This window comes from Chanodichthys erythropterus, chromosome 1, assembly GCF_024489055.1.
Source record: "Chanodichthys erythropterus isolate Z2021 chromosome 1, ASM2448905v1, whole genome shotgun sequence".
In the NCBI taxonomy this organism is placed as follows: domain Eukaryota; kingdom Metazoa; phylum Chordata; class Actinopteri; order Cypriniformes; family Xenocyprididae; genus Chanodichthys; species Chanodichthys erythropterus.
The window spans coordinates 16850545-16868454 of record NC_090221.1 but is presented as its reverse complement, the minus strand read 5'-3'; the positions used below and the strand labels follow the sequence as shown (position 1 = coordinate 16868454).

The 17910-nt window shown below is 36.9% G+C and overlaps 2 protein-coding genes across 5 annotated transcripts in view; one reads left to right on the top strand and one right to left on the bottom strand.

Annotated features, from left to right (window-relative positions):
* The window catches only part of atp8a1 (ATPase phospholipid transporting 8A1), a 147812-nt gene extending 144900 nt beyond the window's left edge, over window positions 1–2912 (bottom strand). For all 4 annotated transcript variants that reach the window (XM_067388623.1, XM_067388643.1, XM_067388613.1 and 1 more), the window contains exon 1: window positions 2605–2912. In XM_067388623.1, the coding sequence (XP_067244724.1) occupies window positions 2605–2653 (49 nt within the window). In that variant the 5' untranslated portion in view covers window positions 2654–2912. The remainder of the gene's footprint in view (window positions 1–2604) is intronic.
* Window positions 2913–10946: 8034 nt separating this feature from the next.
* The window catches only part of grxcr1a (glutaredoxin and cysteine rich domain containing 1 a), an 8091-nt gene continuing 1127 nt past the window's right edge, over window positions 10947–17910 (top strand). The window contains exons 1-3 of the mRNA XM_067401451.1: window positions 10947–11348; window positions 15948–16187; window positions 16293–16358. Of these exons, the coding sequence (XP_067257552.1) occupies window positions 10947–11348; window positions 15948–16187; window positions 16293–16358 (708 nt within the window). The remainder of the gene's footprint in view (window positions 11349–15947; window positions 16188–16292; window positions 16359–17910) is intronic.

Here is a 17910-nt window from a genome sequence, read left to right as displayed (position 1 = left end):
TTTAAAACTGGCCATTTATCAGCGATAAATGATCAGCTTATCAGTACTGTACATTATAGTTATTGTACGTGGATCCCCTGTTAAAACAGCATAACCTAAGTAAGGTAGGGGCAGTATTAGTATTAGCTACATACTTCACCTTTAAAAAGCCTGTCTTGTCTAACTAGAGGAAAAACGTTGCAGCTGCACTGCAGATACTGGGTAGGCTGGACCATAAAAAAAAAGTTCTCTAGAAAAGAGTTTGATCAAACCATTAAAAAAAAAAAAAAAAAAAAAAATCTGGGAGGTCTCCAGCAGGCCTGCCCACTCCCATTGGTGTGGGCTTCACTCTGTGATCTTTGCATCCAATCCGAGAATCGTGCCACCTCCGCTTACCGACCGCTACGCAGATAAGGCTGCTTTGGCAACTGCCCCAGCCTGGTCTGGCGAGAGCTCTGTTCTGTTGTACTCAAAGCAAACAGACACATGGAGGCTGAGGAGGAGGTGAAGATGAAGTAGGAGGGAGGGTGAAGCTGGAAGTTGTTAGACAGGTTATGAGCGGATCGGGCCGATGTTCTGCCAAGGTCCCGCCCTGCCCTGCCACGCCACGAGCCAGCCTGATGCACTGCAGTGATCGCAAAAAAAACAACGACAACATGCACACATTGTGCCACACAGCAAGGTCTGTGGAGAAAGTGAAACCGCAGCAATAAGTAATGCATTTCAAAACAGGTCTCCTGTTTTCATTCAAAATCGTACAGTGTAGGTCATAGGCCTGATCGGACATGCAGGCTTATTGATCGCTCAAGTGCAGGGAAGTGCTTGCACTGATGAACAGGATACTTTTCAAACACGGTAAATGTGGCAGCAGGAGGCATGACATGCTCCAAAACCAAGGTTAAAACCAGCCATTCACTTTTTAAACTGAAAAAGGATGAGAGCTGTTAACTGTCTTACAGACTGTATTTTCACCATCACTAGTGAAAAGAGTGCAATCAGCCCAAGCTGAATCCTCTTAAATTATTAAAGTAAAGTAAAGTGTATGGCCTCTATTCCATCTATTCAAATTGTAGTGATTGCACAAGACTATGACAAACCCAGCATAACAAGATGCATTGCAGATTTATATACTCTTTCCCAACCTAATTTTCTCCAAGTATCAATAAGTCAGTTGCACAAGGAAGTGAAATTGTTCAAATACGCTAACATTTAGTAAACACCATTTCTGGTCAGCCTTTTGACTGCATATCGGATACATGCCATCTTGACAAGGGAGCTTACTGGAAGCATGACATTTTTTCCAAGATGCAGACAGACAAATATGAGAGACAGAGACAGGTTTGATCAATATACATCAGACAAAGAGCACTGCCCTTACACACCTATTCAAATCTCCATTGTTAAAAAACAAATTAAACAAATACATGAGAGAAAGTCTCCGCCATACCCAAATACTGCAGGTGAAGCACATCGGAGCAAGGAACTTGCTGATGCCCATTCATATTCCGTTCACTTCAGTCTTTCCCTTTCAAAGTGCGAGAGTGCCGTCCTGCCTTGCAAGAATGACTAAAACACGAGCCAATAGAATTCGAGCGCGAGCTGTGAGGGAGCATGTCATTGGTTAGACCTATTGGACAAACACGCCCTCGTCAATGAATGAGTCGAATCTGAACGAGATTCGGAATGGCACTGTACGTCACATTCGTGAACGAACTAAACTAAAAATATGAAACGCATATCTTGTCTTTTTATATAGTTAGATTAGAATGGTTTTAGAATTTTACTACAATATAAAAGGTTGCTCGTAAACGACTCGGTTGAGTGAATAATTTAGTGATTCAATACAAAAGCATCACTTGACTCCACCTACTGGAGTAAAACTTACAGAAAGGATCACACGAGATTCAAAAGAATCGAAGTGATGAATCATTTTAGTTGATTCAAAAGATTCGAAACACAGGAACCAAAAACCAAAATCCCCCACCACCACTTGAATCTTTTTAAAGACAAATGAACTTCACATTTGACGTTGTGAACATAAGTCTTGTATGGACTAAGAGAGCATCATATTCATTGAAGAAATTAACAAGCAGGACCAGAAAGCGAAAATAGTTCATCACAGCAAAACACAACTAATCTGACATGAAACACCGTTAAGTTACAAACGAGTCCCGGCCCACTTATAACCAACAAAACACAAATAATATAACGTTACATAATATAATAACTTTATAATAACACACACACACACGCCCTAAACTGCAACACATTAGCCATTACTTCATCCTATACGTTACATTAAGGAAGGGAGGATGTCAACAAAAACGTAACGTTAAGTGAATACATAATGTTAGTTGATCACAGTCCTAATATTAAATAAACCATATGTGTAAATGTCCTAAGTAACCATTATGCATCTGACATTCATACAATGTTGCCACTGCCTTAAAAAAACAATTATGAAAGAACTTATTTGTAACCTAGAATCACGCAATGAAGCCCAATGCAATCTTCAGTAAGTGCTCTCGCAACAGTTGTCGAGCACGAGAAAGATTGTGCACTTGTCACGAAACTCAAGATGACAGGTACAGATTGACACAGATCCCCAGTAAAAACGTGTTTTACCTTCAACACGGGAACGGAGATCCGACATAGTTCTCTGAACGGGCGGCATCGGTCCACCTGTCAACTGAACGCTTAAAACTCCGCGTTGCGTTTCTCTTCACCCGTCTAGGGATTTTAAGCGCCGGTGACCGTCACCAAAGTAGCTTCCCCCACTCCCGTGACCGGTAACCATTTATTTAGGGTTAGGATTCATGTTGTTGTTGATGAACAGCGACAGTTCCGCACTCTATAACGGGCTCCAGCATCAGCGCGCGGAGCTGAAGGCGAAATCTCTCCAGCACGAGCAAGAATCGATAAGCGCTTGAAACACTGAATGTGCGCGAGCTCTGCCGCTTCACAAATTGGACCGTGCCAACTAAGAGCGCAGAGGGGGGTCGAGTCGAAAGATGGCCTGCAAGCTGATCGTTCTCACTATGAAATCCATAAATGTCTAACATAAGTGATATTTCGGTAATGCCAAATAAAACCAGGTCTCCATATATACGTGTATGATTTGTATTATGCGAAATAAACACTGAACCAAAATATTGTCCCCTAATATGATCTCAGTGTGGAAAGGTCTTCAGGAGATTCCCTGCTGCAGTTACTCTTATTGTTTCGAAGGGGGATTGCAGAGACAATGACAGCCCACTATTTCTTTATTTTAGGCCCTGAAGCTATCACGACTCTCCAATTGCCTCCCATATTACCTTTCAGCCGGAAAACATTATGGGTTTGCTGATATGCTGGGGGTTTGCTCTCAACAAGCCACATGTTGATGGACAGAATTCTCCATTCCTGTTTCTTCATGTTCCTTAGGCCTATTATTGCTGATGTTATAATTAGATAAATGAATAAAATCAAATGAATAAATAAAGAACATCACTCAAATGGTTAGAATTTTTATAAACATATTAACATATTGCCTAAATATCTGAATAAGGCATTCACATCCATTGTGTTATCTTAATATAGTTTATTTTATTGCAGAGACACTGTATTTTATTAATAATATACGTTTTTAACCCACAAATAATAATATTTTTGCCTTATTTCCAAAGGTTTTTGGGCTTTCTCTCAGACAAGTCAGCATCCACCCGCCTGCACAGATTTGGGTCTATTGCTCCTGAGGTTGCCTAGCAACAGTGACAAGATGCCTGCCTCTTTGATTATGTTTGCGGTGGGTTTTATCTTTGAGCGCATATCAGTCTAATAATGACTCATCCTCTCAATAGACACATAGACACATGCTCTCTCATTCACAGACAGATATAAATAGATCAGTCTTTTTTTTTCCTATATGAATTCTGTTGAACACAGATGAATGTCCAACCTTGTTCCCACCCTCCATCTGTGCAGATCAAAAATGATCAGATGGGGCATAATCGATACATTTAAAATCTGAAAATTGTATTGACACTGTACATTTATATAAAATTAAATTATATTAAATACAATAATTTAAAAGAAACCTAAATGCTAACTTCTTATTTCAAAATACCACATTTTAAAATGAAAATTTCACCTAAAATGAAAAGTCTGACATACTCATATCCATTTTATGTACTTTTACTATTATTAAATAGTATATTCTGTATATAGTATAACTTGTGTATATTTTGTTCAATGCTGACTTTATATTCTATCTATCTATCTATCTATCTATCTATCTATCTATCTATCTATCTATCTATCTATCTATCTATCTATCTATCTATCTATCTATCTATCTATCTATCTATCTATCTATCTATCTATCTATCTATCAAACAAAATAAAACACATTATAATGGATCAATCTTGCCCTTAAAAAAACAGTAAACTATTTAGATGTACAGGCACATGTCTCCTTTCATGTCTTTGTGTAATGTTCCCCCAGGAATTTATTTTTTAACTATTTATACATGGTTATATTGTTTATGCACTTGTTATTCAATTATTATATAAGAAAAAAAAAAATCCTGCCCACAATAGCAGTTCAACACATTAAAACATCATGACTCATGCATATTTCCTGCATGCACAAAAGTTCAAGCCACAGTGACATCTTATTCTCCAATAAACAGAGTCTGGAATCGTCTGCGCTCAGAGCAGTGGGCAGAGGCCATCTCTGTGATAAATGAGCCGGTCGCTGCAGCCCATGAGCCATCAGAACACTCTGCTCCCATCAAGGCCACACAAGATCTACACTCACTGCAGGCTATGAGTGTCATCTACACTTATTGACAGATTAAAGTTTCTCACTGCATGTGCTTAGGACCATTCAATATTCAAAGGAATGCTCATGCATTATCAATAGCATGTTGATTCTTTTTGGAAGAATGTCTGAGTTGAGATTGAGAATGAGATTATATTTTTAAATGCATGGCATCAATATTTGCATTTGAGATGGAGTACACTAGAATAGGACTCATCCAGAAAGAGTCATGAAGAGTACCAAGAGCAAAATCTGTCAGTCAATAGCTGGCACCATCTGTCCTGGACAGCACTGACAGCTTATCAGCCAATACAATAAGAAAGGCCCCTTAGAATTGATGGATCTGCTAACAGCTGAGGATTCTGAGACATTAAAGCATGGGTGAAAAAGACAATATGCTCAGATATTGATTTAGGAATCTAATTAAAATCAAATACAATAAAAATGTAAGGTGTGGCAAGGTAATTGTGTATTTTATGCATCCAAAAGAGACTGTCTGGGTAAAATAAAGCAAATAATTGCATTTTAATTAATAAAGGTACATTGATTAAATTGCTTATGTTGTGCTGGTCAGTATAGCTGCAGTCTTGGGGTGTGTCTCAGTCAGCTCCCTAGCTTTCTAGGTCATGTATATAGCGTATACGAATATAGCGTGCATGAATTCAGGCACTGGTAAGGACAGTAAGAGCCCTGGCTCAATACATATTGAGACACTACTGATGACTATTTCCAGCGACATTTGTACATTATGATAAATACTTTGCTTGTAACATATACGTGCAACATATCAGCCATAAATACATAAATGTTAGCTAGATTATGTTCATTACTTGTCTAGTAATGTATGTTTATGCTAAAATATAATTAAATAATGGTTTGTATTTTAAAAAAAACAGATATTGCATGTCATTATGTAGTGAGTTGGCTCATGTGATTCATATTTCGTGCTTCAAAACTTCCGTTAAGCGAACATTGGCTGTGTCCCAATTCAAAGGCTGCATCCTTCGAAGGCCGCAAAGGTCGGACCGAGCATTGTTAAATGGGATGGCCTAGCTTTGTTTGTTCTTATTGCCTAAAAACTGTCACAGCTGCCATTGATGAGTGGCAGTAACTTTTGTACTGGACTTTTTTGAAAGTTATATTAAACTGTCTGAAAACAAAACAGTTTATAAGCTGTCTAAATATGTTCACCTTTAATAAATATTCTTTATTATAAAGAAATGGAGCATCATTTCTCTATAATAAAGAATATTTACTAATTGCATCTTAGTAAGATATAAGTCAACATTTGAACCGCTTTAAATGTTTTTTTATTTTATTTTTACATTTAATTTGATATGAGTAAGCTGAAACCCAATACATTTAAAAGTATAATTCGGCAATTTTTCTCAAAAAAAAAAAAAAAAGTCATTGGCACACAATCAATTCTGGGGTAGACAAGGCCGTGAAGGATCCATCAGTTGCTTCAGTGCACAATGAGCAAAGGATGCATTTGGAGGAGCCTTCGAATTGGGACAGACTTCACCACAGCGCTGGGACACAATGCAGACCCTGAATTAGGACACAGCTTATAGTAAGCATCTATGCTCCCTGATTTTCACAGTGCATTGTGGGACTTTTCAGTGTACTGGTAGGATTTTGCAATTGAGACAGCCCTTAAAATGGCAGACTCCCTGATTAGTGACTACTGAACAAGGGAGCGGACTGAGACGCACCCTTTTTAGCAATGTGGTATAAAAAGTGGTAACCTGCAACTGTTACCTTAAAAAGCCATTTCTACCTGATTTAACTCATAAAAATGTGTTTTGTTGGTATAAATCAATGTATCTATGTTGATTTAGTTATGCTAAATCATATTTTTGACTTATAAAAACAGTTCAAACTCAGCTACCATTTTCAGTTTATTTTCAGATTAGCCTACCATTGTTTGTCATGTGATCTCAGTATGACGGCTTCCTTGAGTCGGCCCAGCGCCATTTGAAATCAACTTTTGTTAGTCTAATAATATGGACTGGATTTTTCATCTTATTTGTGTGTACCTGATTACAAATATATTTTTTCAAAAGTATTATACATTTATATGTGTAAAACAAATTATGATGAAAAATACTGAGTGCAACTTGAGGAATGAGGAAACAATCTGAGCCGCGTTTCCCAAAAGCATCGTGAGGCAAGTTGGAGGAAATGCTTTTACGATCTACTTAGGTTTATGATGCTTTTGAGAAACGCAGCCATTACCTATAGATTGTTGCAATTCATTGATCAGTAAGATCAGACTCTGCCCCCTGCTGGTGTAGGACTTGTAGTGAAAGATTGAACCCTCACATTTTGAATTGCCTGAGAACACCTTTTCAATTATACAAGTAACATTAAACCATATTTACCACGTTTTTATCAGTCATACAATTCATTAATCCACTTATAAAAGAGCCACAGGTTATGGATTTCACTGTTAAGCTCTGAAGTTCATTTATTTTGTTCACTGAGCCATATGTATACATCACACAACATGCTCCATTGAATCAAATTAATTCCTCAAGCTTCTGCAAACAACATGGAGTTATATTAATCTGCATTGTTCTTAAAAATGATGAGGTGGTTGGGTCAATCATCTCCGTGACTCATGATGATCCTTGACTTAATCATGCTTGGTACGATGATGATGACAGTGTTGAAAACAGATATTGTTTTATATATAAAACTGAAGAAATTGTACAAATAATTAAGTGAACTGACATATTTTAAGTTCTTAAAAAAAGTACAAAGTAGAATTTTCCTGATTTTAACACTATTGATGCATTTATCATAGAGAATTACAAAAAAAAGTACTTTTTTAAACACTATCAAACAATTAAAGACAAAAAAATAAATAAAAAAATAAACGTTGCCCTATTAAAACCTTACATGGCTTCGTCAAGTATATGTTCTTGTGTCAGTGTCCTTTGTTGATCTTGAGAAAACATTCAAACAATTATATGCCAAACCAAACTGCAAACCCAAACCAGCTTTACTGGTTGGTTAGCAATGTTAGCCATATCAACAAGGATGTTGACTATTAAGAATAGACATGATGAGCCTCGAGCGCTGCTCACTGACACTGACGAACACAAACTCTGACATGACATCATTTAGTGAGAGATCAGTGAGTGAAAGATGCCTGGGAACAAAACTGACACTGACTTTACAGAGAAAACCCTGAACTGAAGATGAGAGAGAAGCATTATGAGGGCGGATTTAAGTGATCATTGGCAGAGCTACTTTAGATGCGCTCTCCAGGTCATGGTTTTACCATATGGTCTTGAAGAAACTGAAAAAGCCCCTGAACAAAATGTGAGCCTCTGCATGTGGCTGGAAATGGATGATTTATTGAACTTCAAAGTGAAATGTAGCCCGATATTCATCAGGCACCAGCAAATCACTGGATGAATATACAGGCAATAACTCACCGTGTGATTTGCAGCATCTAAATTATGCTGAGACTTTGTGTCAGTCTGTTTGGTTCATCTCGTGCTACTGTTTGAAATGCAAAGAGCATCTCATCTGATCATGTTTAACTCAGATAACTCCTTTAGGGAGTGGCTGAGGGACTTCTTAAGAACAGACAGATGCAGCATGATAAATGAGGGGGCACAAACAGGCCATTGCCACAATATAATGACTTCTTAAACTCATTATTTCTTTGTAATCTTATAGCAATGATGCTTCAGTAAGAATATGACACTTAAAATAATCAGATCCATGAAAACGCTTTGCTCCTGTGTTGATATATTTTATGAAGCAGGATGTTTGGGTGGAAATATTCAGTCTTTGAAGTAGCCAACAGTGTTACATTACTGTCACAAATTATGTTTTGTTACTTGCTAGTCGGTTGCATACATATACCATTCAAAAGATTTTATTTTTTTTAAATGAAATTAATACTTTTATTCAGCATGGAAAAAATAAATGTTAAAATAAATTCAATTCAATTCAATAAAGACATTTATAATGTCACAAAAGATTTATATTACAAATAAATGCTGTTCTTCTGAACCTTTTCTATTCATCAAAGAATCCTAAAACAACAACAACAACAACAACAACAACAACAACAACAACACATTTTTAAAAAAATTATCAATATTTCACAATATTGCTGTTTTGACTTTACTTTTGATCAAATAAAATTGGTAAGTAAGAGACTTCTTAAAAAAAAAATCTTACTGGCCCCTAACTTTTGAATGAATGTATATATATAAATAAATAAATAATAAAAAATAATAATAATAAAATATATAATAAAATAAATAATAAAAGCTTTCAATTTCATATTCACTAAAGCCAATTTAGCATGTAAATTACACTTGTTATAAATAAAATATTATTATAACTTAATAAATTGACAAAATGACATAATAATTTTAAATATTTTTTTTAAATTGTTATTTTCCTCATTTATTTGTTCTCTAAATATTCAATCTACTTATGTTTTATTGTATATTCATTTGCCATAAATAATAAATCAATTAATGAAAGTATACATTTATTCGGGTGCTGGTGGTATTAGGGGAGAAAAGAGCATTTGATTGGACAACAATATGTGTATCTCTTTCTGGAACAAAAAGGTACATTTTAAATGTGACCCTGGACCACAAAACCAGTCATAAGGGTCAATTTTTGAAATTGAGATTTATACAAAAATTTGAAAGCTGAAATAAATAAGCTTTCCATTGATGTATGGTATGTTAGGATATTTGGCCGAGAGACAACTATTTGAAAATCTGGAATCTGCAAAAAAAGCAAAATATTGAGAAAATCGCTTTTAAAGTTGTCCAAATGAAGTCTTTAGTCTTCATGCATTTAAGGACTTTAGTCTAATGCATATTCACTCACAAAAATAAATTTTTGATACATTTACAGTAGGAAATTTACAAAATACCTTCATGGAACATGATTTTTACTTAATATCCTAATGATTTTTGGCATACAATAAAAATCGATAATTTTGACCCATACAATGCATTGTTGGCTATTGCTACAAATATACCCGTGTGATTTACGACTGGTTTTGTGGTCCAGGGTCACAAATAGATGACTTCAAAACGAATAGATAAAAACCAGCCACAAATATGTAACATAAAAAAAAAAAAACTCAATCTTTGCTATATTTGACATTTTCATTTCCTGTAAAATTCCCACTTAAAAAGGTCCTTTCTCTAGACTGTACAGACAGAAAGTAATAATCTATCTATAAATGGCTTAGTTCCATTCATGGAAAATGTATTGTATTTTCATCAACTGTGACACGAGGTGTGAATCGGCCTAGCTCTCCGGCACACAATATGGCTCGGTCCACTTCTGCAGTGCGGTTGCAATGCTACCTGCAGCCCCACTGGAGGGCAGATGGGTGCAAATACCAGCCAATGACAGTTGAGCTCCATTTCCCTTCATGCTCAAGCACACAGCAGGTGTATGCATACAGACCGAGCACAATCTTCTAAGTGGCGTGAAACTGCAGTCCATTAAGAAGGTCTGAGATGCATTGGGAACCACAGTAGCTAATTAAATAGAAAAAGTCTCTCCATCTTGCTGACAAACAATCATAAAAGATTTACCAGAACTTCTAGCTGGTGAAACCTTACAGAGCAAACCAATGTCCCTCTTAAATTATACTGTATGTATGTATGCACTGTAAATACCTGTCTCTCAGCAAACAAACTTTTTTTTAAAAATTAAAAAAAAAAAAAAATTTTTAAAGAGAATGTTCACCCAAAACTGAAAATTCTGTCATCAAGTCAAACCTTTATGATTCTATATGAGATTTTTTTTTTTTTTTAACACCTAAAGGTCACAAAGAGTGGCAAACTTTCAGCCTATGAGTCAAGGCTATTCATTGTCAAAAAGAGAAAAATCTATGGCATAATAAATTATTTAAAAAGACTATCAGTTTCGTCATGGTTGGTTTTCTCGGTAACCATGGCAAGGCCACATGCATTATTAACATGTACAGGAACACTGGTGGTGAAGCTGACGGTAACTCACAGATCAGCCTCTTTCCGGGTCTGTTTACTGTGCCTGGACTCCGGGGGAAATCATGGAGCAATACGGAGGCTAATTATTTCCATCCACCCATGAATCCGAGGGGATTAAAATGGCTTTTTCTTTTTGGACCATGTAAGTCGACGCAATGGAGGGGGCTTTGATGACACCGGAGGATGGAAAGAGGCAGAAGAGGGTGAGATTCCGGGTGGCCTCAGGGAACAGCGGGCGGGTTTTGAAAGAGATGTTTAAGGATGAAGGGCCATCGGATTCACTGGATTCAGACTGCACCAGCAGCTCCGAGGCAGACCGGGCCAGCACTCCATCCACCAGCGGGGAGGCGAACGGCCACTTGTGTGGATGCTTGGGGTCGGAGCTGGATGACAGTGGAAGTGAGCCTGATGACTTGCTGATGTTTGCAGGGGGAAGAGACAAAGTGTTGAGTACCAAACGAGTGAATATCCTCAGTAAAAACGGGACAGTTCGAGGAGTCAAGCACAAAGTCAGTGCTGGCCAAATACTTTTTGATAACTTGGCTAAAAACAATGGGGTAAGTCAGCTTTCACATCATCTCAAACATCTCTAAAATCTGGGGATGTCAATGCACATGAAATTGCAAACATTACCATTATGAAAAACGTACATTATCAGACTATTGACAGCCGCTCAATGGCTTTCAAGAATTGTTTCTTGTGTCCTCAACAGGGTCAGAACCTCTTTCCTCAGCCGCTATTGGTTACAGAGCCTGTTCTCTTCTCTCAGGCTTTGGCCAGACAAACGAGCTGTCCCAGTGAGCAAGATCACTGTACGATTAAAGATTAATGATGCATTTCTTTAAGTGTTTTGGCTGAGTTAATCATCTTAATGTGTTCTCAGGACCTCTGCTTTGTTGTTAAGCACTAAAACAGTTGATGAAAGCTTATGTCTGATATCAGATAACCTATAACAGAGGGTAACAGAGGATAAATAATGGACTTTCAGAAACCCAATGAAAACTACTACATATAAGGTCATTATTTAAATAATTTGATACAGGACAATTATACAGATAAAAATGAGACAAGAGGAAATATTATACATCAATGCTTTTGCGTTCGCTCACACACACAAAAAAATGCGTTACCCCAAACTTTGCATTCATTCATGAGAAAAGCTTTTGAGTTCCCCCAAGAAACTTTGCATTCATTCAAGAGAACGCAAAGGTTTTGCCAAAGCAAAACTGTGTTCTCTCGCAAAATAATTGTTTTTTCCCCAATAAACATTGCTTGCAAAAGCATTGGAATATAAGGTGCGTTCATGCCATGTTGTAATTACCGTAATTACAAAGCAAATTTTCTGCGAGCTCCTACTTGTACCACATGACCACCGACAGCTGCACATTCATTTAGGCGCTGATAGTGTTGCCATATAAATGCATAATTCCCATTCCAAAGATGTGAACAGCTTTGATGTCACATGGGCTGCATCTGAAATCGCATACTTTCTTTATTTTGAATAAGTAATTACTTCACGACCACTAAAAAAGTATATTCTGGAATGAATGTGTGTAGTATGAATTGTAATCTGGATGTTCCACATTTGCCATGTTTTTAATATCATGTACCAGCGTCAGTTGCGTTGCTTCAATACCATTCACAAATCCTTTCCCGTGGCCTCATGGGACATTAAAGTGTCCATCGTATGCACACTTCAGAATCTTGCTGGAAATTCTCATCTTGGTACTTTTTGCCTACTCTTTATGAATTCGGACTAGGCATGTGACGGTATCAAATTTTCATGTTGCGATTAATTGATGAAGCTTTTATCACGGTATACGGTATTATCACGGTATTAAAATAAGTTGCAAAACCATTTTCGTCATAGTTTAACAGGTTTAAGAACTTTTTTTGGAATAAAACAAAACAACTCAGACTGAAATTTTCAAACAGATTAAAATGCAAATGAAGGCTATAAAGAACAACAGGTAACACTTTACTCTATTTAATGCATTAACTAAGATTGAGCAATAGCTACAATTGTTACAGAAAGTGTTATTTTTTGTTAATGTTAGTTTAGAAACACAACTGATCATTGTTAGTTTTATCTCAGGTACATTAAATAAGTTATTTTGATTTTAGTAATGTTATTAAATAGTAACTAAGAAATGAACATTAATTAATAATAATTAATACTTTATAAGTATTTTTATTGTCAGTTTAGTGATAATGAATTAACATGTTAACTAATGAAGCTGTATGTTTTCAAAGTTTTACTGAACAATAACAAATAATCAGAACATTTCTAATCATTAGGGCATGTTGTAGTCCAGATTAAAATATAAAAATGTTTAGGTTTGAAATCCATTTAAGTCTTTTTTAAGTATTCAGTATTTGGTGCTGTGATAAACAACACTGAGATTACAAAAAAAGCGTGTGTCCTTTTGACGCAAAATACAGCGGTGTTGTGCATTTTATACGATTGATGGGTAAAGTATTCTTAATTGCCTTATAAAAAGTTAATAATAGGTAATAAATTATTATTTACGGTATCCTGAAGTGCCGACGATTACAATATCGTGCATATTCATTATCACGATTTATCGCATTACCGAATATCGGCACAAGTCTAATTCGGACATACTCCTTTTGTCACATACTGTTGTTCGCCTACTAGGGAGGTATGCGATTTCGGATGCAGCCATGTGTTTCGCCCCAAACCAGTTCAGTGGAAATCCCGCCCTGAAGCTAATTTCATTGGTAGGTTTAAGGATCAGCATTTGTTATTGGCAATCAGGATGAGGTGTTGGGGAGCATTACTTTTAAAAAACAGGATACAGTGTTGGGGAGCATTACTTTTAAAATGTAATGCATTACAACATTGCGTTATTCCCTACAAAAGTAACTAATTCAGTTACTTTTCATGTATTATGTTACATTATTTTGCGTTACTTTAAAAATATAATATATAGTATGCTCACACAACATGGGGACAGGAGAGCAGTCAGTTAATAAATGGGAAAACAAAGCAACGAGTTACTTATTTGAAAAAGTAACTCAGATATCTACTTAAAGTAATACATTACTTTTCTTGTTACTTGAAAAAAGTAATCTGATTACGTAACTCGTGTTACTTGTAATGTGTCACCCCCCCAACACTGATCAGTACTGTGATTGACAAGAAATCTTTAGAATCGGCTGCAGGGCGGGATTTCCATTGAACTGGTCAATTCACTGGTCGATTTTCCACTAAACTCGTGATTGCAGCAATAGTTATTTGTTATTTCATACACCTTTTTTTCTTTTGTGAGCAAATGCAATGTATCTTGGAGGAGGAACTTTTTGTGATAAAAAACGTAAAAATTCTTACATGCAAATACAACAGTTTTGGGGGAACAAAAATTTGGCAAACAAATGCAAAAGCATTAAAATAAAGCCTCCTTAACCAACAGTTGAAAATGTTGATTCTTTACCTTAGGTCTGTTTCATAGTGTCATTGCTTTATATAATAAAATATAGGGCCTAGACCTTACTCTGCTAATGAACTTGGGGCAAAACTGACTTAACCATGGCACCAGTTGGTTAAAAGTCCACTGTGCTGCAAAAATATCAGTTTTGAGAACAGTTCTAGCATCATTTGTTTGGAGATGACACTTTTAGGGTGCTTTCACATTAGCACTTTTGGTGAGCACCCGGGTTCGATTGACGTCAGAGTTCGGTACGTTTGGATGATGTGACTGAACCTGAACACGGTCTTCTGAACTCGGGTGCGCACCCGCGAACCGTACCCGAGTCCGCTTAAAAAGGGTGGTCTGGGGTGCGGTTTGCTTGTGATATGAATGCAAACGTAGCAAATTGCGGAAGTGAACCGCTATTAATGCCGTATTATTTGATAAAAATATGAGTCTGTGTGTGTTTCACTCACTTCCCCGATGAGCGTGAGTCACGTGCTGCAAACAGAGAGCTGTAGCGTAGCTTTTCTCATTTCTGCTCACCTTCAGCATTCTACAATCGCGGCAGATAGACGCAAGAGCCGTTATGAACAAAACCAACGGTTCAAAAACAAAAAATATAAAAGTGAGGAGAGCAACGTTATGCATTTTGCCGCTTCTCCTGTGCCATCGTTACTAAGCAACGTAGTAAACAGCTGCTGGTTTGATGACGCAAACGAACCGCGGGTCGGACCCAAATAATATAATGTGAACACAGTCCAGTGGGCGCAGGGGGAGGGGGGAGTAACCGAACTCGGGTTCGGTCCAGGCAATCGAACCAAGTGTTGAAGCACCCTAAGTTTGATATTTTATCATCTAATGCAACAACAGTCCCAAATTGTCCTGTTCAAATGCGTACGCGCCACTGTATTTTCTGCTCCAGCAACACAATTAACAATTTTTTTTAATCAAAGACAGCTAAACCATCACCACCTTTGTCAGCTAGCATGGTTCAGTATGTCAATATAGTAAAATATGTAAACGATTTATGAGATGGTAAATCAGTGGTGTGACAATATGTGTCACTGTTAATCAAAGTGCACTATAAATGCATTACTGCAGGTTTTATTGGCACTTCATGCTTTAATCTTAACAGTTAAAGCATGTCCTTGACTTAAAATGTGTACTGTATTTGAACTATGCTTGCAGTAGTGTTCTTTTTGGAATTTGAGGGCTAGTATTATTTTCTTCAACTAGAAAAAGTTTCTGATAAGATTGTATCAAACAAACTAACATAATGCTACAGTTGCACAAGGTAGTTCCAGGTCCATCTTCACATCAAAATGTGTGAAGGTTGAGTCTATTTTTGTTCTTTATAAAGGAAAAAAAAAACAGCTTCACACTTCATGGGAGCTGCTCTTCTAAGAAATGATGCTGAAGGTCATTCTCAAGAATAGTAACTCAAAAAATCAATACTGCTGCCTCATGTTACCTGCAAAAGCTGCTGCAAACCTTATACACACAGACTTAGAAAGTTAAAATAGCTTTATTTCGCTTTTCACTTACAGTTAGAACTGCACTTTAAAGATATCGAACTGATCTATTCTTTTAATTCGGAATGTTTTGTTGCAATTTCCTTTGCTCACTCTTGGAATAAAGTGAGATGTGTCATGATTAGATTGATTACTTTGAGAGAGAGCCTCTCTTGTCTAACACCAGACTTCTATGGTTTCTTTCTCTCAGCCAGAACTGACTCTAGAGTTTGGGCGAATTGTAATCTACACCACCAGTTTTCGAGTGGTCAGGACTACATTTGAGCGGTGTGAGCTGGTCCGAAAGATCTTTCAGAACCACAGGGTGAAGTTCATAGAGAAAAACATCGCTTTAGACAGTGAATATGGAAAGGAACTGGAGACACGCTGCAAACGAGTGGGTGAACCTCCCTCGCTGCCTGTGGTCTTCATTGATGGACACTATCTAGGGGTCAGTGGTCAAACTATTGCTCCACAACCGTTCATCATATACTGAAAATCATTATACTAATGTTTGAACTCGGAATAATGATTTGCGTATGTTTTGCACATCCAGGGTGCAGAGAAAATACTTGCAATGAATGAATTAGGGGAGCTTCAGGATCTCCTCACCAAAATTGAGGTAAATATTGACATTTTACACTAAAATATAGGTCCCACAATGGACTTTCTGCATAGAAGAATCATTTTGGGTTAAAGGGTTAGTTCACCCAAAAATGAAAATTCTGTCATTAATTATCGTAATCGTTCCACACCTGTAAGACCTCCGTTCATCTTCGGAACACAGATTAAGATATTTTTGATAAAATACAATGGTTCAGTAAAGCCTACATTGCCAGCAAGATAATTAACATTTTCAGATGTCCAGAAAGCTACTAAAGACATATTTAAAACAGTTCACGTGACTACAGTGGTTCAACCTTAATGTTATGAAGCGACAAAAATACTTTTTGTGCACCAAAAAAACTAAATAACGACTTTATTCAACAATATCTAGTGATGGGCGATTGAAGCTTCGAAGCTTTACGAATCTTTTGTTTAGAATCAATGGTTCGGAGTGTGAAAGTCACGTGATTATTTTAAGTAAACGAGGCTTTGTTATGTCATAAGTGTTTTGAAATTTCAAGGGTTCACCGCTGGGGGGCGTGACTTTGGCTTTACACGTTCTGAACCACTGATTCGAAACAAAAGATTCATAAAGCTTTGAAGCTTCATGAAGCAGTGTTCTGAAATCGCCCATCACTTGATATTGTCGAATAAAGTCATTATTTTGTTTTTTGGCACACAAAACAGTATTCTTTTTGCTTCATAACATTAAGGTTGAACCACTGTACTCACATGAACTGTTTTAAATATGTCTTTAGTAGCTTTCTGGGCATCTGGAAGTGTTAATTATCTTGCTGGCAATGGAGGCCACACTGAGCCATTGGATTTTATCAAAAATATCTTAAACGATTTGAACGAAGCTCTTACGGGTGTGGAACGACATGAGGGTTAGTAATTAATGACAGAATTTTCATTTTTGGGTGAACTAACCATTATTCATTAATTCTGTGTTATGAGTTTATTCCGTGCCCATTCACTGATCGTGTGAGGATGTATATGACGCCGTGATTATGTAGTTGTGTGAACTTATGTATATATGTTTACATACATGGCATGCATGAAATTGGAGTATTTACATTACCAGCACATAATTCAAAACTGTTTTGTGCAAGTGTGAGACTGTATGCATGTGTACATAATTTGTATTCATCAGTGTTGAAACTGATTCAAGTAAAAACGGTGAAGAAGCATATGTGTAAGCTTATTCATTTAATATAATCATTTACAGAAGTATTACAATGTTGAACTCCCATCATATCGCCAGGATGATAATCCTCCAGTCTAAAATGAACGCATTTTTCGAAGCACATGCAGAAGTGAAGTCCCTTCTCTTCACCTGCACAAAACAAACCCCGGCACAGAAGATAGCGTAGTTTTTGTTGTTAGTAAACCTCTGTACTCGATGTCCTGACAGGCTGAAGTTTGTGCAACCTCCACATACACAATAATTTACCATTACGATGATAAATATAATACAAAAACTACCGAAAACACACTGATTCACGGCCGCTGTTGCTAAATACCAATATATTCTGCACTGAATCAACAGAGCTCTGCGAACATCTCCC